The sequence below is a fragment of the Erithacus rubecula genome (genome assembly GCF_903797595.1).
Source record: "Erithacus rubecula genome assembly, chromosome: 9".
NCBI lineage: Eukaryota > Metazoa > Chordata > Aves > Passeriformes > Muscicapidae > Erithacus > Erithacus rubecula.
In genome coordinates, this window is record NC_136660.1 from 19,548,798 (window position 1) to 19,573,109 (window position 24,312).

At 36.0% G+C, this 24,312-nt stretch overlaps 1 protein-coding gene across 6 annotated transcripts in view; it reads left to right on the forward strand.

Moving 5' to 3' along the window:
* The first annotated feature begins 1,011 nt into the window (after positions 1 to 1,011).
* MYOF (myoferlin) overlaps positions 1,012 to 24,312 on the forward strand; it is a 63,828-nt gene continuing 40,527 nt past the window's right edge. For 4 of the 6 annotated variants that reach the window (XM_079312383.1, XM_079312385.1, XM_079312384.1 and 1 more), the window contains exons 1-11: positions 1,014 to 1,242; positions 6,871 to 6,926; positions 7,792 to 7,883; positions 16,193 to 16,301; positions 17,499 to 17,583; positions 19,506 to 19,666; positions 20,144 to 20,272; positions 21,703 to 21,765; positions 21,885 to 21,935; positions 23,434 to 23,464; positions 23,915 to 24,030. In XM_079312383.1, coding sequence (XP_079168509.1) covers positions 1,155 to 1,242; positions 6,871 to 6,926; positions 7,792 to 7,883; positions 16,193 to 16,301; positions 17,499 to 17,583; positions 19,506 to 19,666; positions 20,144 to 20,272; positions 21,703 to 21,765; positions 21,885 to 21,935; positions 23,434 to 23,464; positions 23,915 to 24,030 — 981 coding nt within the window. In that variant the 5' untranslated portion in view covers positions 1,014 to 1,154. Of the gene's footprint in view, positions 1,243 to 6,870; positions 6,927 to 7,791; positions 7,884 to 16,192; positions 16,302 to 17,498; positions 17,584 to 19,505; positions 19,667 to 20,143; positions 20,273 to 21,702; positions 21,766 to 21,884; positions 21,936 to 23,433; positions 23,465 to 23,914; positions 24,031 to 24,312 lie in introns of those variants that run through there. The other 2 variants (XR_013775104.1, XM_079312387.1) reach the window with 2 other exon arrangements.

Genomic DNA, 24,312 nt, shown 5'->3' on the forward strand with positions numbered 1-24,312 from the left:
GGGACGGGTCTGCGGGACCCGCAGGGTGCTGTCTCTTCCGTGTCTGTGTCCTCGTTCCTCCCTGAACACGTGTGGTTTTTCTTCTCCAGGAAATGTCTTAATCTACCCCAAATTAATATTTTTACAAATTAAGCTAGCATAGGTCTCGCGTGGCCATGTAAAAACTAGGCTGAACTGCGCTCACTTGTGACTCGTTTTGCTCCATCTTGCTGGCTTCCCTTCTCTCCTTGGGGACACGGGGACACGTGTGGCAGCGGCAGCGGGAACCTCTCGGGTTTTTACACCTGTTCACAGCTGAGAAAAACTAAGGCTGAGCACGGGGAGCTTAGAGCTCCTGTGCTTGTGATGTTAGTGCTACATGATTCATGTTATCGAAGGGAATGTGCACGTGTTTGTGCTAAGACAAAACATTCATATGCCTCAAAACAATAGAGAGGGTCTAGTCACTTTTAATTTATTTTTTGCACGCATTTTCGTAATACATTTAAAATTATGGATAAAAGTTATGGATACATATTTCAATAATTCCTCAAGAAATCTATTATATCCAGGATGTTCCACGAGGAAGCTGCAGTGTCGTTCCAGAACACAACAGGAGGGGGAGAGCTTACACTGTTTTTGGGATCATCGCCAGTTTGTGACTAGGCTGGCACGGAGACAAACCAAAAGCATTTGCGAACAATGAAGTTCTAAAAATTAGAGGGAAATATAAGCTATCGTGAAATTTCCTACCTTGATATACTGAGAGGCAGACGTGGTTTATTTAGCTTGAGTTCTAGAGTCGTGCTTAATGTTCATGTCGCTTAATCCTTATTCTTGCCTTAGTTTTTGACGAGAGATTTATCAGTTTAAGAATAAAAGCAGCAACAATAAACGCAAGTTTTTGCAGCGTGCCCTTTCTGTTACAAGATTTCACTAGCGAGAGCTCTTTCCGTACAGCAAGACAGAAGCTGGTGTCAATTTACAGGACTCTTTTTTCCCAGAGCTTTGAGTAGCTAGTCCGTCATAGATCCACCCATAGACCTCCTTTGCTGTAAACCAGTCATTCCCTTCCTCCTCTTCCTGCTAGCATTTCAGTCCAGAAGTTAAGGACTGTGAAACTGAAGATTTAATTCCTTCGGTAGTAGTCAGCATTTAGGCAAAGACGGCAAACAATGCTTCGGGTGATTGTGGAATCTGCTACCAATATCCCTAAAACCAAATTTGGGAAACCAGATCCTATCGTTTCTGTTATTTTTAAAGGTAAGCAAAACTGTAAGAAATGTAGTTAGGGAAAAAGATCTTAAAAGATAATGCCCTTTTTAAGTATTTGAAAATCTGGGAAAACTTATTTTCCTGAAATGACATCTGATGTCATTTTGGGGAAGACTTTTTAATTAAGACAGGAGTTACCTGAATGAAGTTTGAACTGGGTGGAGTGCATTGGTCTGTTCTGACCAGCTGTACTTCTGTTTCAGGATCCACATTTTACAAGCTTTTCCAAAGGATTAGCCTGTTGCTTTAAAAAGAAATCTAATTATGTAAATGAACCTAGTTTTACTTCTGATATTGAAGATTACCTTGTTTTCCATCTGAAAAATCATTCCTGTCTTGATTACTTTAAACAGGCATTGCTCACTGTCACACACATACAATAAAATTATGATTTATTGTTGTTACAAATAGTATATTGAAAAACAGGAGTACTATTTCTTAAGGTGTTTGATTTTTAGTTTGGTTTGGGATTTTTTGGTGGTGGTGGGGTTTTTTTCCCAAATAGAATTCCACATCAAAATTTTGCCTGTTGAATTTATATAATTACAAGCTTTTGGAAGGAAACTGTATTTTTCACTTTCGTTGCTCATCAGTTATATATGGGAGGAGAAGAAGAGTGTGATAAAATTAGCATTTATATGTAAAGCTATTTGTGTTTTACAGTATACTTTACGTGTTGCCATCATTACCTCACTTGGCTAAACTACAGGAATTTCTAGTATTGATTTATCTTTAAGGTGCCAAAACCTTTAAGCAATTTTGGGTCATGTAATACATCAATGCAAACTGTGACAAACACAGGTGTCTTACCTCCTGCTGACCTGGTTTCCTAACTGTGCACTGAAATCCAAATGTATTTTAAAGTGTGAAAAATCTTTGCAGGACTTTGTCATCTTTTGAAACCAAATCTGAAATCATGACAAGTGTAGGCTGGAAAAGGAGAAGACACTTCATGTGAAGAACCTTAACTTTGAAAATAACAGATTTTCAGATACATTTATTTCAGCATCAGAATGATGTAAAATCGTTCCATTTCCTTTAGTTTCCTCCTTTTTTTCAAGGTTTGGTTTGTTGGTTTTTTTTAACCACCCTGTCTGTTAGAACAAGTGGCAGAGCCTGTCTCAGTAGCTTTGGAACTTCATAATTCTTAAAGTATTATTTTACTTACTCTGCAAAAAGGGAATTTTCTCTTTCCAGTTCCTTGTCTTTCTTTGCTTTCCAGTTGCTGCCAGTTTTTCCTTTTTTTCTTTCTATGTGCTCTAATGCAGTTAGTTTTTATCTACTAAATATAAATTATAGATTTTCTTCATTGCTGAGTTTGTTATTCAGTCCTTCAGTTATCCAGACACAGGAACTGGACAACAGGCATTAAAGGAATTAATTTCTATTTAGTCTTTATGTAATATAATTGGGATTTTTAATATTCCTAAGCATGCCTAACCAGTGTCAGCTTCATAATTGTGACAGGTTTTAGTAGGATATTTAATTTCTCATTAGCCTGCCATTCTATTTATGTGATTTTAGTACATACCAAGAGTCTGAATTTTGCTTCCTGTCCAGAGTGATTCAGGTGGAACAGAAAATACCAGGCTTTTCGCAGCTATTTAGCAGCTCTGATTTAATTTGTAAGTGGAGTGCCTGGTTACCAAGTGCAAGGGTGTTGAGTCATATCTGAAATATGTTTGATTTCTCACTGTTTATGTTTATAGATGTTTTTTATATACACTGCTGGTTCCCCCCTCACCCTGGTAATGTATAGAGATAGGAAAACAGTCTTATTTGGGGAATATTATGTCAAAGGGCATTAATCTTTAACTTTAGTCCCTACCCAGTGTACATCCTGGGGGACATAAAAAAAAACAACATTTGAGAGTGCTAGACTGAGAAAAACTCAAGCATTTGCAGGGCTATGGCCATGGCCCTGCAGCACATTTGCATGTTCTTGTTTGACACTGGAGTATTCTTGGTAGGCTTAGTGAGCAGCAGTCATTTGTCAGAAGATTGCTGTGGAAGGTGGCATTTCATTAGAACATTAATTTGTTTAAATTTTAATTTATATGACTGTTGCTAATGTCAGGTTCAGTAAATTTAAGCCTCCCATGGAAACACAGTATTTCAGTCTCAAACCTTTACAGCCATGCTGAGAAGAAAAAGCTCATGATCCTGCAGTTGTTAGTATGAAAGTAACTGCAAATGTTTTATATGTTAAGACATCTAAGTTAATATGGTTTAATCTATGAATAGAGTAGATTTAATCTATTTCATCATTTCATTATATTAACTAGGCAATTAATATAATTGTTACAGTGATGTAGTTAGCTGCATATTAGGAGGAAATAGGCAGCTGTTTCTGTTCTGATATAATAGAGGAGTTTTGTGCAAGCATTTCCCCCCTTGTTTTATACACATTTTTGTCAAGTCCAATGGGATGGAACTTTTATTTACTTTAGGAACAGCTCATAGTTCAAAGAGAACTACACCCTGAGAGCAAATGAATATCGCTATCTGGAACTGGGTGCTGTTCTTGCAGAATTCTGAGTTTGTCACTCAGCATGAGACAATTCATTGGTCAAATTGATATAGAAAACTGGTTTTTTTAGCCACTTGCTAAACTGACACTAAGTGATAATGATTAAATCAGTATAATTGCTTTGGTTTGTTAGATTCTCATCTCAGCATGTAAAAATTGATTCAATTGCTTGTATGTGCAGTCAATGCTAGGATATTTAGAGCTTTGATAATTTGTTTTGGCTGTCTCATTCCACTTTAAGCAGTAAAAGCTGAGGTGAAATGGCATTTAATTTGATTGATCCAACTTGATTCCACTTGTGCTTAATCTAAGAGCTTTTCAGCAGGCCTGCAGTAGTTCGAATCTATTTTAGTTTATATTTCAGTGTGTAAATAATTTTAGAGTGTAATTATTCACTAGATATAAATTTTCTGTTTTGCAGATAATTGAATAATCTAAATTTAATTTCCAGGGTTTTGGAGGTCTACCCATTTGATCCTGCAGTTGCTGCCACCATGAGAAAAGTTTTATGGGATACTTAGTTAACTGAAATGTGATTCTCTCTTGAATCTTAGACTTAGGACTGTTGTAAAAAATAATGTTTGCTTCTGGTATTCCCCACCTGCTCATGTTGATTAAAATGCTAATTATAATAGAAAAAAAATAAGATGGAAAAATTAAATGTTATGCTATAGTGTAATCTTTTTAATGATGGAACAGTTATTATTTAGATAGGTCATCTTAATTTTTTTTGGACACTGAGCCACTAAATTCCGATTATAGTTACTTCCACCTGAGAATATTAAGTAGCATGTTATAATATAAGGTAGTATAATGCCTTCATCAAGATAAAGCAAATAGTGACTCTTTCTACAGTGCCACAGTCACTGTAGTTAGTTTTAAAAGAAACGAATACGGAGTGTTCTACCTGTATCCACAATGATTTCTTGTTTTGTGGTAGGGCCACACTAAAAATGGAGACTGGCCCTGTTGCACAATTTGTCCTGATGTGGTTTAGTCTTGGTTGCTATAGCTGCAATCATTACCAGCAGAGGAAAAAACAGCCTGAGGACCTGAAACTTTTGTGAGCTCCTGGAATAACTGAGCAATCCACCTCACCCTGCTTGGCAGCAGGGATTTTTGATTGGAAGAAGAAAGAGCTTTGGCAAGAGCTTAAAAACAAATACCACCACCGCCCATTAAAATACTGATAAAAGTGAAATGAAAAGGAAGTCAGTAAAGAGACGAGAATATATTCAAACTATTTCCTTGAGGAGTGTGAATGTCACACTCTGACTAAAATTACAACTAAAACCCAATGTAAGCTGTTCTTCCCAGTGTTTTTTCATCAATCTTTCACACAGATGCATAACAGAAAAAGGTTTTTCTTTTTCTCAGTGTGATCTGGAATATGCATATTAGTCGAAATATAAATCTTGCGTTTGTGAACATGGATAATTCAGAGTGGAAAATTTATCACCTTCTCAAGAATTGTTCTGACTGTTGTTCAAGCCAGGACTCACCTTAGGGAGTTACATTTTAGTTTAGGTAGGGATCATAGGACTTTTATCCACTAGTTCTATCAGAATCAGGTCTGTAATTTACTATCCTCCTTACAAACAGCTGTAGCTGTTCCCTTTTTTCCCACTGGCTGTGAAAACATTTTCATCTCCCAACTTCTAGAGGAACTTGGAGTATCAGTGCCCAACCCCAGATATTCTGGGATACCCAGTTTTGAAAATGCTTTGCCTCCTATTAGATAGCATAAAATTGAATTTCTCTCACTAGCTTGTTAATTAGTGCTTTGTTCTGCAAAATGTCAGGCCACAGTATGGCATGTTATGAAAGCTCTTTCCTTTGTCCTGCAACATGAGTCAATATCCTGTGTGAATTGTAGACAATTCCTGTTACATAAATGGGAGTCAGTTCTTGTAATTTGCAGCATGGGCTGACTTTTTCAGTACATCCCACTCTCATCCAATAAAAAGAGCCACCACAGTCAGCAGCCTGACTAGTGAGTATATGAACTTGCCCATTTGGCATATCTTTACTCTTGCTTCCTAGACCTTTGCAACATTTTCCAGGTTAAGTACAGCCATAACTTCAAATAACAAAAACACTTTTTTTTTTTTTACTGGATTCTTTAAAGATGTGGAGTGTGTCTGAAGTTTGGACTTCTTGTGGTGACTGTGCATTTTGGAGATCAGCAGCAGCTTTATACCCTGTACTCAAATATGCTTGGTTTTTTATCACTAATATATGCAATCTCTCTTTAAAGAGCTATGTGTTTGTCTGTGCTCTTTTGTGCTTCTGAGTGTCAAAAGACATCCTCCATTGAGGAGCTGTATCCATGTATTGTAACTGAACAGGAAAAATAATGCCAAGCTATGTTTAATTTGCACCACACCCCACGTTCTCATCATTTGTATCTTGCCCGAATGCAAATTTTACCATGAAGTAAAGAAAATTTGCAATTTTTGTCATTTTTAGGCAACAGTAATTTCAGTGAAGTCATCTGCATCTCTGGAAACCATTTTTTCAGGAAGGATTGCATTTCCTCTTACATGCATGTGTATTTCTTCTAATATTTGCTCATTTAAACCAGAAAGTGTTGACATTGTAAGCATATCTTCTTAATATGTTTTTTTCATGTGATTTTATCCCAGAGCTAAACATTCAAACATATTTTTTAACTGAAATATGGAAAATATGTAACACATTTTCTTTACTACTTTCAAAAGTAGTACTTTACTGCTGTCACTTAGAAGTTACTGTTTGGTTTGATATCTTCAAGTCTTTTAGTCTGGTTTTTTTTAATGATTATTGAAGGTGAAGCTAGGGGTCGTAAAAGGTTGCAAAACCTAAATATTTGTTTTGCTTTTGGAAATGCATCTAGCTATGCTTAAATGAAACAGTAAAAAGCCTCAACTACTAAAATTTCCCAGGGGTCTTCTTGATTGTAAGATATGCAACTTCTGGAAGAGATAAAAAAATTGGAACATTTGGTTGAAAGTTCAAGCTTTCTTTAGAAAAGTGAAAGGAAAAACTATTATATCTTTGTAGTGCTTCAGCAAAAACAAATAATCGCCCTTTGTTTGTATTTGCAGATGAAAAAAAGAAAACAAAGAAAATTGAAAATGAACTCAATCCGGTTTGGAATGAGGTAATTTGTTAAAAAAATAAATCCTTGCACATTTTAAAACAATGCTTGTAAGGTCATTAAGTCAGTTTCAACAGCTGAGCATGTTGTTGGAAAGAGGATCTAGTGCTGTGTGTTCTTTCAAAGTGTTAGTAAGTGCAGGTGAATGGATTCATCTTGCACCATATACTGGAATTCATCAGAATTGTGTTAATGTAAAATTAAATGGATAACTGATGTGCTTGTGGCCTGTTTTTTTTTTCCACTTTCTTTTGATCAAAATGATACTCAGCCATGGTTTAGCCACATGTATGGGAGCATAATGGGATAATTTATTATGTACCAGGAAAAACCATGCAGAATTAAAAGGAATTATGTATTGAATGTCCTCATGGTTTATTTGTAGGCCTAGTCTTATATTGCATCTTCAGTAATACTTTTCTTGGGGAAAATGTTTTCTTGGCAGTGTTTTTTTACAACAATAAATTAAAGATTTTTCTTACATTTTGTAATTAGAATTATAAAGAAAGGGAAGTCACAACTATATGTTTAAATTCAATAGCAACGTGTTCAGACAGTATTGAAGGGGATTAATATCAGATATTATGAATGACAAGACAATGTGTTTGTATGAGGAAGTGGAACTGCAGAAGCAACAATGGCTTGCTATTAAACAATTTAATTGTGCCATTATTGCTGTAATTAGCAAATCATATACATGCTATGAACCTTTTTTACATTACTTTTGCAAATGTAAGCTGGATTTGGTCTCTCAGTAAATGCAAAATTTATTTCTGAATGATTTTGTTCTATATGCTAGTCTGCTGTTAATTTTACTTAACTTGTCATTATAATTTGGGTTTGATTAATTTTTTTTGTTGTTATTCAGATTGTTGAATTTGACTTGAAAGGAATTGCTCTGGATAATTCATCTTCTCTAACAATTATTGTGAAGGATTTTGAAACAATTGGACAAAACAAGTATGTTCCTTCTTCTCCCTACCCAGTCCCAGCCCAGTATTAAACACAATTTTCAATACAGAAGTACAAGGGGAAATGGAACTGATCACTGCTGTTTGCTGTGCTCTCTCTTTTCTGTCAATGCCAAGTAGTGTTCCCAGTTGCTATTCTGAAAGGAAGTATCATCATGTCGTCTTCTTTTTTTCATGGCAGACCTCATGTGTGTTAGGCAAACATTCATGTTTACTCATAGTAGCCCAATTCCATTGTTAGCTTTTCTTTACTACCCTCTGCCTCCTCCCAACATGTGGATTCTGGTTTTTGCAATACTCTAACAGCTCTGTCGTAAAATCACTGTGAATCAAGCCAGTGCCCTCAGGTCTCTCATTCTTGAGATTCCTGCAGGTCAGTTAGGCAGGGATATATTGCATGCCTCTGACTTTAGGGAAATCTCAAAACTTGAGATAGGAAAGCTTATTGGTAATCAGAATTTCGTAATGCATCAGAAAAGAAAGGAAACTGATTATCTGAAGCACCTAAAATGTTTCATTCTGTACATGGGTTCAAAGTTAGGCAGTCATGTGGTTGGTTTTCTTCAAATTGTATTTGTAAATAAAATCTAGACTCATATTTGTAACTCTTAACCCCCAGCTTGTGCAAATGCCTGTTTGTTTTGCTCGGATTTATGCACAGAATTGTTCATACCAAAGCCAGACTAACATCTTCAGTGTTTTTGAAACACTGTTCTCTTGGAAATGTTGTTCTTTTTGAAAACAGGTCCTTAATAATATCCTCATATGGGCAGTGTCTGATGTGTTTGGAAGGGATATTGGCAGGGAAACAGGATAAGGGGATGAGAAGTGAGAAACACATGAGCAGGCATCCTTATTGTAACATGGTAATAGGAAATAGCATCTTGTAGTTCTTTTAAAGACACAAAGCACTGTAACAATAGAAGAGATTTGATATTTATGAACATTCACATTTAGATGAAAGAATGCATGAAAGGAAGGAATATGGAATATGTTTCTCACCTACCAAGGGCATGTATGCATAACCTGTATTTCTGTGGAGTTACTGATTCTATTTATTGAGTTGGAGAGAGATTTAGGACTACCCTGTCATAGATTTGCTACTTTTCACAGTATCCTCTTTTAATACTTAAGAAAAAGTCTATAGTTAGATACATGTCTGAAGTGCTGCTGCATTTCAAAACAGTGCTAAGTGGAAGAGTGTGCAAATAACACTCCCATAGTTTGTCTGCAAGCTAGTTCAGGATTGGAAAAGTGGAGTACAATGCCTATCTAAGGTTCTTACTACTGAGAACTATTTTAATCACAGTTTAAGAAACCCAGAGTTTGCTTTGACATTCACAAGTAGACCCATTAACTTGGGAGGTGTATTGGGTGTCTAAGTGAAGAGGAATTTAAGATGAAATCAACAGTTTTCCCTTTAGAGGTTAATGTTTTTATATATTTTATATTAAAATCTAGATTGAATTTGGGTTTAGTTTTTGAGTGTAAAGAATATGTCTAGGGGCCTCTGTTGCCTGAGAGCAAGCAATGAAAAGAACCTACACCATGTCTTTGGCTTTATTTTCTTTCTTCTGGAGGAAAATAAGCTGTTGTTGCATTCAAGGTAGTGACAACTTATGCTCAAATGTTCTGCTACTGTGTGTCTATAGGCCAGAAGCAGAGCAGTGTTTCGCAGCCCAGCCTCCCTCTCTGGCTGCTCACTCACAAAGCTCCTGGCCCATACACACTCTGCTGTTCCACACACTCTCAGTCCTGACTAGTTCCAGAGACCTGTCTGTTCCTATGCCCAAGAGGTGACTACAGAACCTGTACTACCCTCTGGAACAACAGAGCAGAAGATTGCAATGTAAGACATGATTTGTTCCAGCTCCTAAAAGCTGGTATTACTGTTTATCCAGTCTGTTTTTAAACATGCAGGAGGAGGAGTACAGTGGATGTTTTTCTGCTTTTACACTGTGCCAAGGCACTGAACTCATTGCTTTGGTATGTTTCTGTAAATTAAGCCTGAAAGAACATTTGGATATTTTTCCATTTCTTTGTTTTCCTGGAGAGAAAATTTACTGCTTCTTTTGCAGGATTGCTAAACTTTTGCAGATCGGTTAATGAGTGCTCTTCATGGTGAAAAGTCACAATAATTGAAAAAGATAAATAAAGCAAACCACTGTATACAGATAGAACATCTTAGGAATAAACCAGAGAACTTGTATGATTCATGCTTAGTTAGATTTTCCGGCATAAAGTTGTTTGAAAAGAGGACACATCTGTTTTCTATTATATCTAATACTGTTTGTAGAAAGATTTCAAATTCTCAGAACACAAATCTTTATGCAGTTAAAAAAATCCCAAAAACTCCAGAGAAATGTCAGTTGTCCCTGTGAAGTTAGGAGAATGAGCTGGGATTATCTGTTTCCCCATGCCCTTTGTGTAGTTAGTAACCTAGTGAGACAGGAAAAACAGATTGGGCACACCCTTTGCTCTAAAAGAAAAACGTGGCTACAAATGAACAGTGCAGCAAATGATTTATTCATTACTAAGGATTTCTCATAGTTAAATAATTTCCAGATTGTTTAAATCCTCCTACAGCTGTGTTCTTTCGTGTGGATTCTTTTCCACATCAGTGTGACTGTACGTAGTTGCAGGATTTCCTTGCATCCATTGTATCCAAGATCTAGACAGTTTAAGATTCAGTTTTGGACTTTTCTTCTCTGTTCAAAACAGTATTTGTGTTTTATTTCTTTTCTAAAGTTTGTTCTTTCAAAGAGTATTATCAAATAACTAAAGATAAAATAGAGGTTTTTCTTAGTAAAAATAATTAAACATAGAAGGAATAACAGAAGGTGGGTGTTGGGTTTTGTAGCATACTCTATAATGAAATGTACCCACTGAAAAAGAAAAGTTAAGTATAGTAATTATAACTACAGCATAGCATCAAGTTTGCTGATGTGAATCATAAATATAAACTTCTGCCAAAATAAACTCTTAAAAGTAAATGAAAAGAATTTAAATGCTTAACCCTTGAGTAATTTAAACCTTTTTTAAAGTTTAAAACTTCCTGTGGAAGTAGCATGTAAGCAGCTAGAGGGAGGACATGATAGGCTAAAGAATTTAGTATGGATTGCTACTTTCAGACCAAGAGGAATAATGGTACTGCGAGTTAGCACTTCCTGATCCAGACATGGGTGTGAAGTTTCACTTCACTTGGTTATTTAGGCAGCTAACAGGAAGTGCTAACCACAGCACTAACGGATTAATTAGCTTTGGCACAAATGCAACTCACTTTTTAGCAGTTGGTCATCAGTAGTTCATTGATTTCATGCTTATAAAACTAGGTATTTTGCTTTGATCACTGTGGGGAAACTGTCATAGGCCTGGTAAGGTTCAAAAGCAGCTTTTGAGTAGGGACTTTGCATTTATTTTTGGTGTCGTCTCCAGTGGTAGACCAGAAAGTTTAAACTGCTTCTGGCAAGGCAGGGTTTTTGCTTTACTCCTGCAAAGCTGGAAACGTTTAAGAGACCAGACTGATTGGGCACTATACCTGTGGAAGTCTTAGGGATGGCCAAAAAGGTACTTAAACATTTAAGAAACGATACTCATTTGCTTTACTCTTCTACTAAAACAGCTGATGAACAAAAGGTCAAAGGAATGCATTAAGCTATTGCAGTAGCAGAAACTGTCCCACTTGATGGTGGGACAAGAGACAAGTGTGACTAGTGTGATCTGGAATTAAAGGGGCAAATGTTGATCTTCTCAGGCAGGAGGAAGAAAGCTGAAATAGGTGCAGCAAAGAACAGTGTCCTTTGACAATGAAAGAGGTGGTAGGAAGTAATTTCAGCTGTGCTAGATGGAAAGGATTCCTTGTCATCTTCTAAGTCATGGCTTCAGGTGGAGATCACACAATCCTGCCTGAAGGTAAAAAGTCTTCAGAGTTCAGAGGAACCCAGCAACTTCACAGTAGCCATGCAGAGAGCCAGGAGTCTAGTTACCTATCAGAGGAAAGAACAAGAGCAAACCTTGCAAGCAAAGCGCCAAACATCAATGAACTGGTAATGGTATGATCTCTCAACAGCTCCTGAGATCTGACTTAGCTGACAGCCCAAAGGTTAGAGACCAAGAGAAGCATATCAGAAAAAAGGCTTTCTCTCAGACTTGTACAAAAGTGGCAAAGATGATACCAAAGGATGACTTTGAGGCATTCCATGTTACTTTGGAATGTATTACTTCAGTTGTTGAGTAGCTGTATGATCAAAACCAGACTGGGCATAGTCATGGGGAACCTGTTCTAGCTGACTAAGCTTGACCAGAGGCACTGGACTGGATGAACATGAGTGATTCCTTCCTGCCTCATCACTTCTGTGGGTCTGATAAGGGAGGGGTGAAACACCAAATCCAGTGAACAGGATGACCTTGGGAAAGGCAGAATAGTGACTAAAGCTTAGAATTTGGCTAAAGTCTAAAAGTGGACTAAGATAGTTTATAGACTGAATATTGAATTTCTCAGTCTTGTTAGAGTGGAAAAAGACTGGAGACTGTTTTTGCCCAGCCTGCTAAAGGAGGGGAAAATAAAGGATATAGATATAGGGGCAGTATACAGAGGCAGCTGGTTGCAGGCAAGAAGTCTTTGTAACTGATTCCTTCTTCAGTCTGCTGAAGGTGATCACTATTTTTAAAATGGTCACTATGCATTCAAATGTATGCAGTTATCATTTGTACAGGGCAGATGAGGATGCAGAAATGGAAATGTACAGTGGAAAATTTCAAAAGCACTACAGGTAAACAGCAGTTCTTGAGTTAATGTCACCAGATAGGAGGGTGTGGTTGCTAAAATATTCATCCTGATGATTTGAGATTACTTTGGGTGTCTTCTAAGTTGATGATGCTTTTGAAGTTAAGTCACTCCAGCTCATATCAAATCAAAAGGTCAAGTCTACATAAATTTTTTACAGATGTGCATAGGAAAATATTTTCTTTTTCTAGAATCAGATTTGGCCTAGCTTCTTATGGGTAGTCTTGCTGGGTTTTTCCCCTTCTAAGGCACCTCAAAATACATAAGTTTCTGCAGCTAAACAGAAGTTGTTATATGTAATATCTGGAAGGTATATTTGCAGGAAATTGATGTTTTGTACCTAGGTATCCTAATGTACTTTGCAAAAAAATAATTAAGTTCTCTTGACACGGTATTCAGGAGTAGCTATAATAGTGCCCTTGCTTCATGTCAAAAAATACCCTTGCATCCTCAGCTACTCCATGAAAAAGCTCTGTAACTTCAGGGGACCTCAGTTAAATTCTCTGTGCACAAATCTTTTTTCTAATTTGACTGCAAAGCTGGTATTTTATTTGTAGTGCATGTTCTTTGAAATATTTACAGGGTAAAATGTTCTTGGTTTCTTTTCTTGAAAAAAAATCTCAGTTATTCCAGTAATCCACTTCAGTATGGGAGTAAACTGTTAGTACATACCATGGGAATTAAATACAGTGCCATGAGACCGTATCACACTAAGAAATGTTGCCTAAACTAAAAGTAGTCTCTTGGGTTAAAAGTACATGCAGTTTCCATCTTTCTGAGAGAGAGTGGGAGTGACAAAGTCGGCAGAAGTAGCTCAGAAGAGTCTGCCACATGTCAGGTCCCTTTGAAACCTTCCTTTGGTAGACCACTCTTGAACCATTAGAAACATTCTGAGGATTTAGAAGTGAAAAGATGGACCTATTTCAAAATGCAGAGTATGGACAAGAAGATGAAATTTTGTGATTCTTTAGTAAGCACATTGATTGCATTTGTTCTGTTTCACTGTTTTCATTACCAAAGACATGGATGAGTCAGGATTTGTGTCTCTTTCTGTGTAGTACATCAGCTCTTGTACCTAGTTTATATTCACTACTTCTCACCAGAGAGTTTGCAAATCTGTGTAGGGAAAGAAAATTTTATATTCTTTAGTTTACCAGTAAGAATTCAATGGTGGAAATAAGTGACATGGTTGTTGAAAGTTATACAGAAGATTATTTTCAAAAATTGGCAAAAAATAATTTCTATTTTTAACATCTTTTAGGTTAGAGATGTGGCTGCCATAAAGAACACCAACACATTTTAAATTGATGTTTCAAACAGTAATGCTACAAAATAACATTTTTCAGCACACATATATATATAAAACTACATCCCCCTTTTGATCTCAAGGTACAGTGGTTTTATGCCAATTTTATATAGACTGTAATCTTTGGGCACTAAATACTCTTTTTAGCCTTATCGTGAATTTATTACAATTTTATATGTTTTTAAACTTAAATGAAAATGTCTTAATTTATTTTAAAGTTTTTTTCAATTTTACTTTTATTTTGACACCAGGAGACCTAATTTTCCAATCTTTGTTTTATATTGGTCCTCTTACCCATGAAGCATGTGTTCAGCTTTTTCTTTTTTTTTTTTTTTTTTTTTTTTTTTTTCTGTTCAAACTGCTGCTTCTGTGGTTAAAAGATCCAGAAATGGTCCCTCCCCCCTCAGTCAGGGTTCTAAACTTTTTCTTTTCCAGAATATTATTAACACCTGGTCGAATAGAATGTATTGGAGAATCAAGAGAAGTTGTTTGAGCTAAAATGCCTTTTTCTTTTAATTCTTTCAAATTATTTACAGCGGTTGTAACATACCTTTAAATGGTTTTGTCCCCGGCTAGTGAGGGATCTATTGTCTTGCCTTGAGGGTAAGGCAGTCCATAAAACATTTCATATGGTGAGATCCCAGTTTCAGAGTGGGACTTGGTCCTTATAATCTAAATTAATAACCTACATTAACTTAAATCTTTAACAAAATTTTGCCTACTCTTTGAGCTGTAGCCCAAACCACAGGAAATGCTTTTACTTACTAAGTTAATTAATCTACTATAGCTAGCAGATATTTCCATCTGTTTATTTTGGATAATTTGATAAAATTAACTTGGATTTTTTTTCTTTTTTCCTATAGGCTGTTTGGCCTAAATACTGTTCAACTGCCTCTAAAGGAAGCACTTCTTAGCACATTTTTTGTTCACTTTTTGATATGTGAGGCATCCTTGAGTAATTGGTCTTCCAATTTCAAATATTCCTATACACTTACAAAATTTTAAAAAGTGCTCACAAAATATGCTTGTTTTCCAATGTTGCTTAGGATCTTATGGGCAAAAGGTTTTGGTACTACTTTTTTACTGTAGGGCAGAATCCATTCTCCTTCTGTCAGAGTTGCTCCTAGCTCTTTAATAGCTTCTACCTCTGCTAAAGTCAAGTATGGTGTTTCATTTTGTGTTTCTGCCTCCTGAAAAGTTGTCATTACACTGTTGTTTTCTCTTAGGACAACCCTTTCTGCTTCATTCTTAGCCAAACTGTTTCTTCTTACTTCAATATCTCTGTGTTTGTGATTGCTTGTGTTTTCTGAACTGCTGCAATTAGAATTTTGGCTTTTCTTTTTCTGTATTTTCTTATCTCTTCTAAAATATACTTTTTGTGCTTCCCTTAACAAGTCCTGAAGTCCCCTATCCTTCCAATTTTCTAATTTTTTCAGCTTTTTCCTGATGTCTTTCCAAGACTTAGTTACAAATTGTATTTTTTGAAGGACCTGCCTTGCTGCTGAATCAGAGTCTATGTCTGAGCATAATTGCAAATTCTTTCTTAGTCTTTTTAGCTATTTTATTGGGGATTCATCTTTTCTGTGTTTTTCACTTATGGCTTTCCCTACAGTGTTTGGTCCCTTGGGCACTGCTCCCTGAATTTCTTGGATAATTATCCACCCAAAATCCCTTATATTCTGCCTCTGTTTTGGCCTCTGATGATCTTTAGTTTGAGCTTGTATTCTTGACTGTCTAATTATTTCTCCCTCTTCTTTTGTAAATAAGATTCCTAAAATACCCTGTAACTTTTCTTCCTGGTTAAGAGGTTCTTTTAATTTCACATATAGATTTGAAGCGTGACAAATCCAGTTTTTAAATAATTCAAATTCCATCTGCTTTGTTTAACCATTTCCATTATATTTTTTGCTTTGCAACAACTAAATACAATTTTTCTATTGATTATAAAGCAACAATTTTGTTAATATAGTTACAGTTTAATTAGCACGAATCACATATATAACACATTTGAGTGTAATGAAACAGAAATTAAAAATTAGCAGTACACAATAATTACATGACATTTGCAATGGTCTTTTGTTGTGCTTTGAGTTTTCAAGTCATGGCTGGAGTTACTTGGTTAACTAACAGATGCTAGCAGAAGAAAAATGGCAACCTCTGTTTGGTGTATACTTGCATTCTAATAATGATTTTTATTTAATTTCAGATTAATTGGCCGTGCATCCGTAGCACTTAAAGATCTTGTAGGTAACCAAAGTAGATCTTTTCCCTTCAAACTCATACCTCTGCTGAATGAAAGGGGACAAGAAACTGGAGTGAGTGACTTACATTTTCTTGTTCTTCTGTATTCTTGGTCAAAATGCTCCAGCAGTAGGGCTAATATCAATTTAATTCTTGTAAATTTCTAGCAAAGCTTCAGAAAGAGGGAATTTATAACCAAACATATATATGTATATGTCTATACAATTTTATTTTCTCTGTATATATTAGGTATTTGTATATATGTGCTATAAATATTATGGGCCACAGAGTATATATGGAAATCAGCCTGATGTTGAAAAAGTGCATTTTCCAAGTTCTCTATGCATCTTTATGCTTTGAAGCAGCTACCTGTGTCATAGCACTGGTTCTGGAAAGCACATGGTTGTACACATGTTCACTGCCAGCTCCCTTCACAAAGTTACACAAGAACCTGCTTAACTTGATTTAGCACATGTTTAGATTTAAATGTGCCTAGTTATTAATTAAGTAGTTTTTGGAACCTGGAACCTTACTGTGTTTGTGCAGTGTAGCTGTTGAGGCACTTCATTCTGCATTCTAGTACACTTCAATAAGAGAGAAATTCCAGTCTCTCATCAGCTGCAGTTTAATATCATGATTAGTTGGTCACAGGGTTGGGCTTTTTTTGCTGACTCCTCATGTTACTCTGGCAATTAGGAATAATAATGGTTTGTTCAATAATCCAAAACCACAGTCAAGCACAAAAAAGACAATTCTATAATTGGAATGGAAAATGACGTAGTGTTTTTCTTCCAGGATGGAGATATGAACAAGCAATTAGAGAAGCCAGATAGGAAATTTTACTTTTGGTCCAGACTTGTTAGGTTGTTGATGAGATAGTGTTATTTCTCTACTGCCTTTGTTTTTCTGTCTGCAAATTTAGGATGTCACCTTGTCTGCCATGAATATCATGGAACTCAAGTGAACATTTGTACAACATTTTACATGCTTGTATTGTCACAGATTTTTCTACATACAAACACAGCAATTCCATTTGTTAGATATTATTTTAGAACCTAGTCCATTAGCTGCAAATTATGTAATCTTTATTGTTCCTATGCATATATATATAGCTTAATAATAGTTTATGAATTTACTACTAGCTGAACCTTCATAAAACTATTGTGCCCATAAATAGTTAACTGTTAATGCACAGTGTTGGAACAACTTAATGCTTTAAATCAGCTGCTGTAAATACTGTGAGCTACATAAAAAACTGTATTTCTCTACAGGCAACCATTGATTTGGTAGTAGGGTATGAGCCACCAGCTGGACCTGCAAATCCAACTGATCCAGGAGGGACCAGTGCACAGGAAGGTATTTCAACCTTTTCTCAGAACATTATTAAAAGCTCTAGGAGGTGTTTAAGGTAAAGCAAGAAAGTGATTCAGCAGTGCTGTTCACCAGAAGCAAGCATGTCAAGACTGCCAGGTAGTGATTTTATAGAAATTAAGTATGATTCAGAAGGTAAGAAAAAAATTCACATTTCCTGACATAAAGTGGATTTTAGTATCATTTTCTCTATTTGCCTAAAAACTTTTCAAAATGGCTTTTTTGTATAAAAGAAAGGTTTCTGAATATTCAAGGAAAGAGCAGTTATCTGCTGCAATTCTAGGGCTGACCAAAAAGCAGAGAAGTCCCATATATTACTTTCAATGTCAGGGAGATTTGTGAAAAGATTTTCTTGAATTAATGAAAGTTCTTTTCCCTTTTAGAACAATTAAGGTTTGGAAGACACTGTTTTATATTGGGTTGATATTTGACTAACCAATGAAATACTGTGATCAGCAGGGAATATTATTTGATCTCTCTATATATCATATCAACCAGGCTTTTGCTGAGAGTATTTTTGAGACTTGGTTTTCCAGACTCTTAAAAGAACTATGAAATAACAAATCTTTGCAGTTGATTGAAAAATAATAAGCCTAATATCAAGGCTGTTTGTGCAGAAAGAAGGAAGTTTAATAAATGTTTTGTGTTTGAGAAGTAAATCAGTTTAACTATTACTTGGTGATAGATAACGCAAGAAGGAAATAATTGAAATCAGGAGTCTTCTATCACTTTTGTGAGATTATTTTGATAGCTTTTAAAATGTTTTTGAATTGTCATACACAGATAAAATTCAAAATGGCAGTTTTTTAGTATTCAGCAACTGCATGAAAATTATTTCAGTGTGAATTATCAAACACACCTTAGTTAGTTATTGTAAATACCAATTTCCCATTAAATGAAATCACTTTTCCTGAAATAGCTACAGGTCAATTTCAGAAATTAAAAATTCAGTGCTAGGATATTTGATCAATTAGCTGCATGGATCCATTCAGGAAAATGCATTTTGAGAGATGTTAGAGAGGTGAGTGGAAGTCTTCTGCTTGTAAAATACATAGTATGTCAGTCTCTCTGGTTTTATACATCTCTTACAAGGACCATGAAGGACATTTTTATACAAAGTGGTCATCAGCCTGTAATTTATGAAGTTAGTATACATTCTGTTAATGCCAACAACCAGAGACACTGCTCATTCTTCTAAATTTTCCCATAGTCACTGTCCAGTTAAGAAACCTGGAAACACAAGGGAGTGATCACTTTTGTGGTCTAGATATTTATAGATCCTGTTTTGCAATACTGGAATCTCAGAGTGTGATTCAGTATTGTAGTGTCATGTGGTTGTAGAACTGTCTGATTTCAGAACAGTCAAAGAGCCTTACTGACAAACTTGTTCCACACTGAAATGTTGTGGAGAAGAATTCAGTTTTATTTTGGATGACAGACCCTAGATGTACTCATACATTCAAGATTCTGAACTAAAAAGCAATGTTGTCCTGTAGCCTAGTCTTACTGATGGGAAATAGCAGGATTCATTCAACAGCAATGTTTATTCAGTTGGAGTAAAATGAATCCCTTATGGTGAATTGTGAACGTAGCTGGGGGATGATTACAGCTCAACTTTGCTTCAATCAATCGATTTTAAAAGTGCATGGGAATTGTATTAGACACTGCATCCAGAAGAGAGACTGATCTGGAGTTAGTTTGGTTAGGATATAAACTTGTTCTTAAATAGGCTGAAACAACTAACTTTCAAAATGAGTTGGAAGAATGTAGTTGGCAAAAACATTGTTGATGTGAGCTAATAATAGAAATGTAGTGGAACTCTTGGATATCAGACTCTTACCCCTGTAACTTTAACAGCAAGCTTTGCTATTTGTATATTAATTGCATTGTTTTTTTTGCTATATGAGATGGAGAAGATGATGGAGGTTATGAGGATGCATTGGATGGTCCAGTTGGTGGCATCACACCAACAAATCCAAGTGGCACAAAGGAAGCCCAGCTAGCTAAACGCATCACCAAAGGAAAGAAAACACGGAGAATCCTCTCTAACAAACCACAAGATTTTCAGGTATTAGATTTATTAAATATTGCATGTTCCCTTTTTCTGCTGAGCATAACACTGCTCCTTTTACACAGCCTAATTTAATGTCAGCTTATCTAATCCACCAGAGAGATAATTAGCCCCTTTATTTGAAAGCCAGTATTTCAAAATTATTCCTCAAATGTTCCTGTTACTGAGATATCTGATTTTGTACTGCTCTCAATGAAATAGGGATGAACCTTATTTAAGGTATAGTTGTGCAGATTTCAAACTGCTACAGCAACTTAAAAATAAATGGTGAAGGCAAGAGAAAAAACTCTAGTGGAATAATTAACCCTAACTTGTCTTGCAAAATTAGTTACCGTCATAATTAAGCTTGCAAAGTCTGGTTCATATCTGTCAGGTGTTGGCTAATGTTTTTGGTGGTATAATAAGAAATTGTGATCAGGATCACAGATCATATAGAGAATGAATTAATTACAAGTATTTGATTTTATTTTTCAGATTCGTGTTAGAGTCATTGAAGGTCGTCAGTTGCCTGGAAATAACATAAAACCAGTAGTCAAAGTTCATGTTTGTGGTCAAACACACCGGACAAGAATCAAAAGAGGAAATAACCCATTTTTTGATGAAGTAAGTAGTGTAAGAACACCCTAGCTGAAGTGTTGAGGCTATCAAATGTAGAGTAATAAATACAATTTTCCTTAAGACTGATTAATAATAATTTACTAAAATTTATAAGTAATTATGGCTAACATGCGTTATGCCATTCTCAGTCCCTTTATGTATTCACATCACTAAACACATCTCTGTCATGGACAGTCCTAGCAGATAAAACTATCTAGAAGGAAGCCAGAGTTCATATGAGACATATGGAACATTTTCTTTGGTGCAGTTGGCTGTGTGACTTTGAATAGTTGTGTGCAGGTTATAAAACTCATGGAAAAATTAATTAGAAATCATTGTAGAACTCTATGGTGTGTGCAGGTGAGTGCTCAGTGCAATGCCATAGAACTGCCACAGAACTGGAAATGTCACTGCCTTGCTGCCCATGATTTGTAAAACCACAACTAGATTTTACAGATAGGGGGTGTGCATGTCAAACACACTGAAATACAGGAGAGAATTCAAATCCACCTAAGGGACACAAGAATGATCCCATAGCTGGAAAACTAATGTTGCAAAACTGAATTGTTAATAGAGAAAATTCTGAGGATAACCCTCATTGTCTGGGCATGTGTGGAAAATCCAGAAGATTTTGGAACTGTGTGGCAAGCATGTTTGACACACACAGGCACGACCAAGGAATTTATAAAACTTTGAAACTCAAACTAAGCTAGGTAGCAGCCAAGATTTATGAAGCCATGGGAAAATCTAGGGTGGGCAGAAAGTAGTTTGCATCTTATATTTAAACAATTCCTTGGCAGTCTCACTATCCAAAGTAGTCTAAAACTGGAACAGGAAGGACCATGTTTACATACCTTTCCATTTTTTTGTATAAAATACTGACTGGAATATAGCTGGGATCAAAGACCAGGCTTAGTGAGGCATGATCCATTACGAAAACAAGCTAGTAACTAGTACATATATCTTCATGATAGCAAGCTATCAGATTTATCACTATAACCTTGAATTTCAAAAATTCAAATCATTGCTATCACTATCACCACTAGCCCTAAAAAAGGCCTCTGACAACTACAACAGAGATAGTTATACCAGGATTTAGTGTTCTGGCAAGTGAACTTTATAGTTTCTGAAGTTGTTCCCCTGAGAAAAATATAAAGTGCAGAGCAAGGAGCAAGAGTCTGCTGGAAGTTTGCAGCACAGTTATCCTGACAGTGTTTGTAAACTGAAGTTGTGGCTGTCTTGTCTGTGTTGTACTGAGTCAATTTACTAAATTCAGTTTTTCATTCTGCACTAAATAACCATTATATGTTCAGCAAGGAGGCAGGGTAAAAGTATTCTACCAGGCATGCCTCTTAAAACAATGCTTTTGTATATTCAAGTCATTATGTATTAATAGTTTTAAAACAGGGGGTTTTTGTTTGTTTTTACCTTGACAGATATTTTTCTACAATGTCCATATGACTCCTCTGGAGCTGCTTGATGAAACAGTTAGCATTCGGGTAAGAAAAACCAGTGCACACACAAGGCTGCTGGATACCTGTAGCAGCTTCTGGCCATTTCACCAGGTTGTTTAGGTGTTTAGGAACATTCCTGTTTCATGCTCCTTTGCCTTTTTTAGGTGTATGACTCTCACTCCCTACGAGCAGACTGTCTAATGGGTGAATTTAAGGTGGGTGTGAAGTAAGCTCCATATCTGGACTAAATGAAATAAAATGGGAGAACATTATTAAGTACTAGTTTAATATGTTATAATTTATACTTCTTTTTCATGGGGCCAAATGATGTCTTACTTCTCAAGCTACCATTTGCTCAAAGCACTAGTAAGCAGGTTCTTTTATTTGAGTAGAAGACTATTGTTAAAGAAATTTGTGTGGTTTATATACCATGTTCTCTAATTTGCATCCAGATGACTTTTTCTTCTTTTGTGGTCAGGTGATTATCTGCAATGAGGTAAGGTTTGAAGAGATAATTATATTAGGTAGCTAACAGGCAGAATAGTGATATGTGTGATGGCATAAAGATACACATTCTCTGGTCAAAAGTTACATGAAAATGATGATGGAAAATTCACATATTTAAAGTAGTTTCTGTGGTTCTGATGATATTAGTGAGATGGTCTTTATTTGGATTTGTGGTGATCAGCTCTGGGAAGTAGACATCTGCCTGCCAAAAATTCCCATGGCAATTGTAATGGCCACTGGGATCCACTGTTACAACACTTCCAGTATCAGTTCTGGCTGTCTTTTCTGCTTGTTTATTTGGTACTGCATAAATTCACTGGGTCTCTAGACCAGCTTTTTATAAAAATATGCAAAGAGGGAAGACTGCTCTTTTCTAAATGAAACACTTTCTGCCACAAAGCTGGTTGCTTTTTGCTTTTCGCTGCTTATTTTCTTTGTGATTTCTAGTGATTCAGTCAGTGCTCTGTGGAAGCTGGATTAGTCACTAAGCAGGTGACAGCATGTCACTCAGCTACTTTTTGTTCCTGCAGGCATGCATTCCAACAGGAAACCACAAGGATAATTCTGTCTAGAAAATCACCCTTTCAGACTTTACCTGCAAGGAATACTAGCCCCAACTGCCATGAGCAAACATACTTGCATTCCTGAACTTGTTTAAAATCTGATACAATGAATGAGGCAATCTTGTCCAGGTTTGACACACTGGGGAAAGAAGCAGTCATATTCTTAATGAAGAAAATATATTATTAATTAAAAAAAAAAAAAAACCAAACAAGTTTCACTTCTGGAACTGAAGAATGACATGTTGAGCAGGAACAAAGGAACAGAAGTGTTCTGAAAAGCCTGTCTGAACATAAGATAATGAGTGAGCATAGAGAGTTCAAGAAGCAGTAAGCCAGCCCCATCTTGTGTCTCTGGTAAATGAAAAGGTGGGGATCCAGGAAAAGAAGAAAATAACTGCATGTGTTAGTTCTAATACATCTTTTCTTGCATTTTGTTCTTGGCTGCTCTATCCATTTGAAATCCCACATTTTTCCATGTTAGGTGTTTTCTTATTCTCTTCCTAGTAGTACTCTATGTAAACTGTTTTCTGTTTGTGACAAGAGAACAATGTAGTACTGCCCATTAAAACCATGGGGGGAGTTGCCCAACCTTTCTTCTGTTTTAGTGTTTCTTCAGAGGTAATGCCTTTGATCTTTATTTCAGATTGACATTGGCTATATTTATGATGAGCCTGGTAAGTAATGGTTACTTCAGAGCCTCTTTCCTTGAAACTACAAGTTGAAACATTTCATTGAATTTCTAAGGTAAAAGAAGAAACTTAGTGTGAAGTTATTTAAGTTTGCTGCTTTAAGTATTAACTTAAAAATACCCAACAATATATAACTCTTTTCAGAGGATTCACAATGAAGTACAAACCCCTTTTTTATCAAATACCTAAACTTTGAAAAATAATGCAAAAATATGTCATGACTATGTCCCTGAATTAGTGTGCCAAAATAGTTTAACACCATATTTCTTGTATTGGATGGCACTATTTAGACCTGTTTAGGACAGGATTATTTTTTTAAATAATTAGGGTAATTTAGGATAAAGCATACTTTTGAAATAGCTCACAGCTGATATGATGTCTGCCATTTTGTAATGTCTGTTCCTGGGGCTGGTGGTGATGTTTGCTTTATTTCAGGCCATGCAGTCATGAGAAAATGGCTTTTGCTGAGTGATCCTGAAGATACAAATTCAGGAGCCAAAGGCTATATGAAAGTCAGCATGTTTGTCCTGGGAACTGGAGATGAGCCACCAGTAAGTTCAAGTTAAATGTTTTTCTTCCCCTCTCCATCCCATGGATATTTATTTATATCTCCCCTCACATTGTTTTAATACTGTATAATTTGCTCTGTGAGCAGTATTTGTAAGTAAGGCAGAATTTACCAGTGGTTTCAAGAGCATCTTGTACTAAGTGGATAAGTCAAAGCTTGTTTTGTTATTCTGCTCAGTTAAGCAACATCTACCATTTGTGGATACTCCTTCATGTAGTGGAAATGGAGATGTGTTAGCCTGGTTTTACATGCAATCTAATATGCA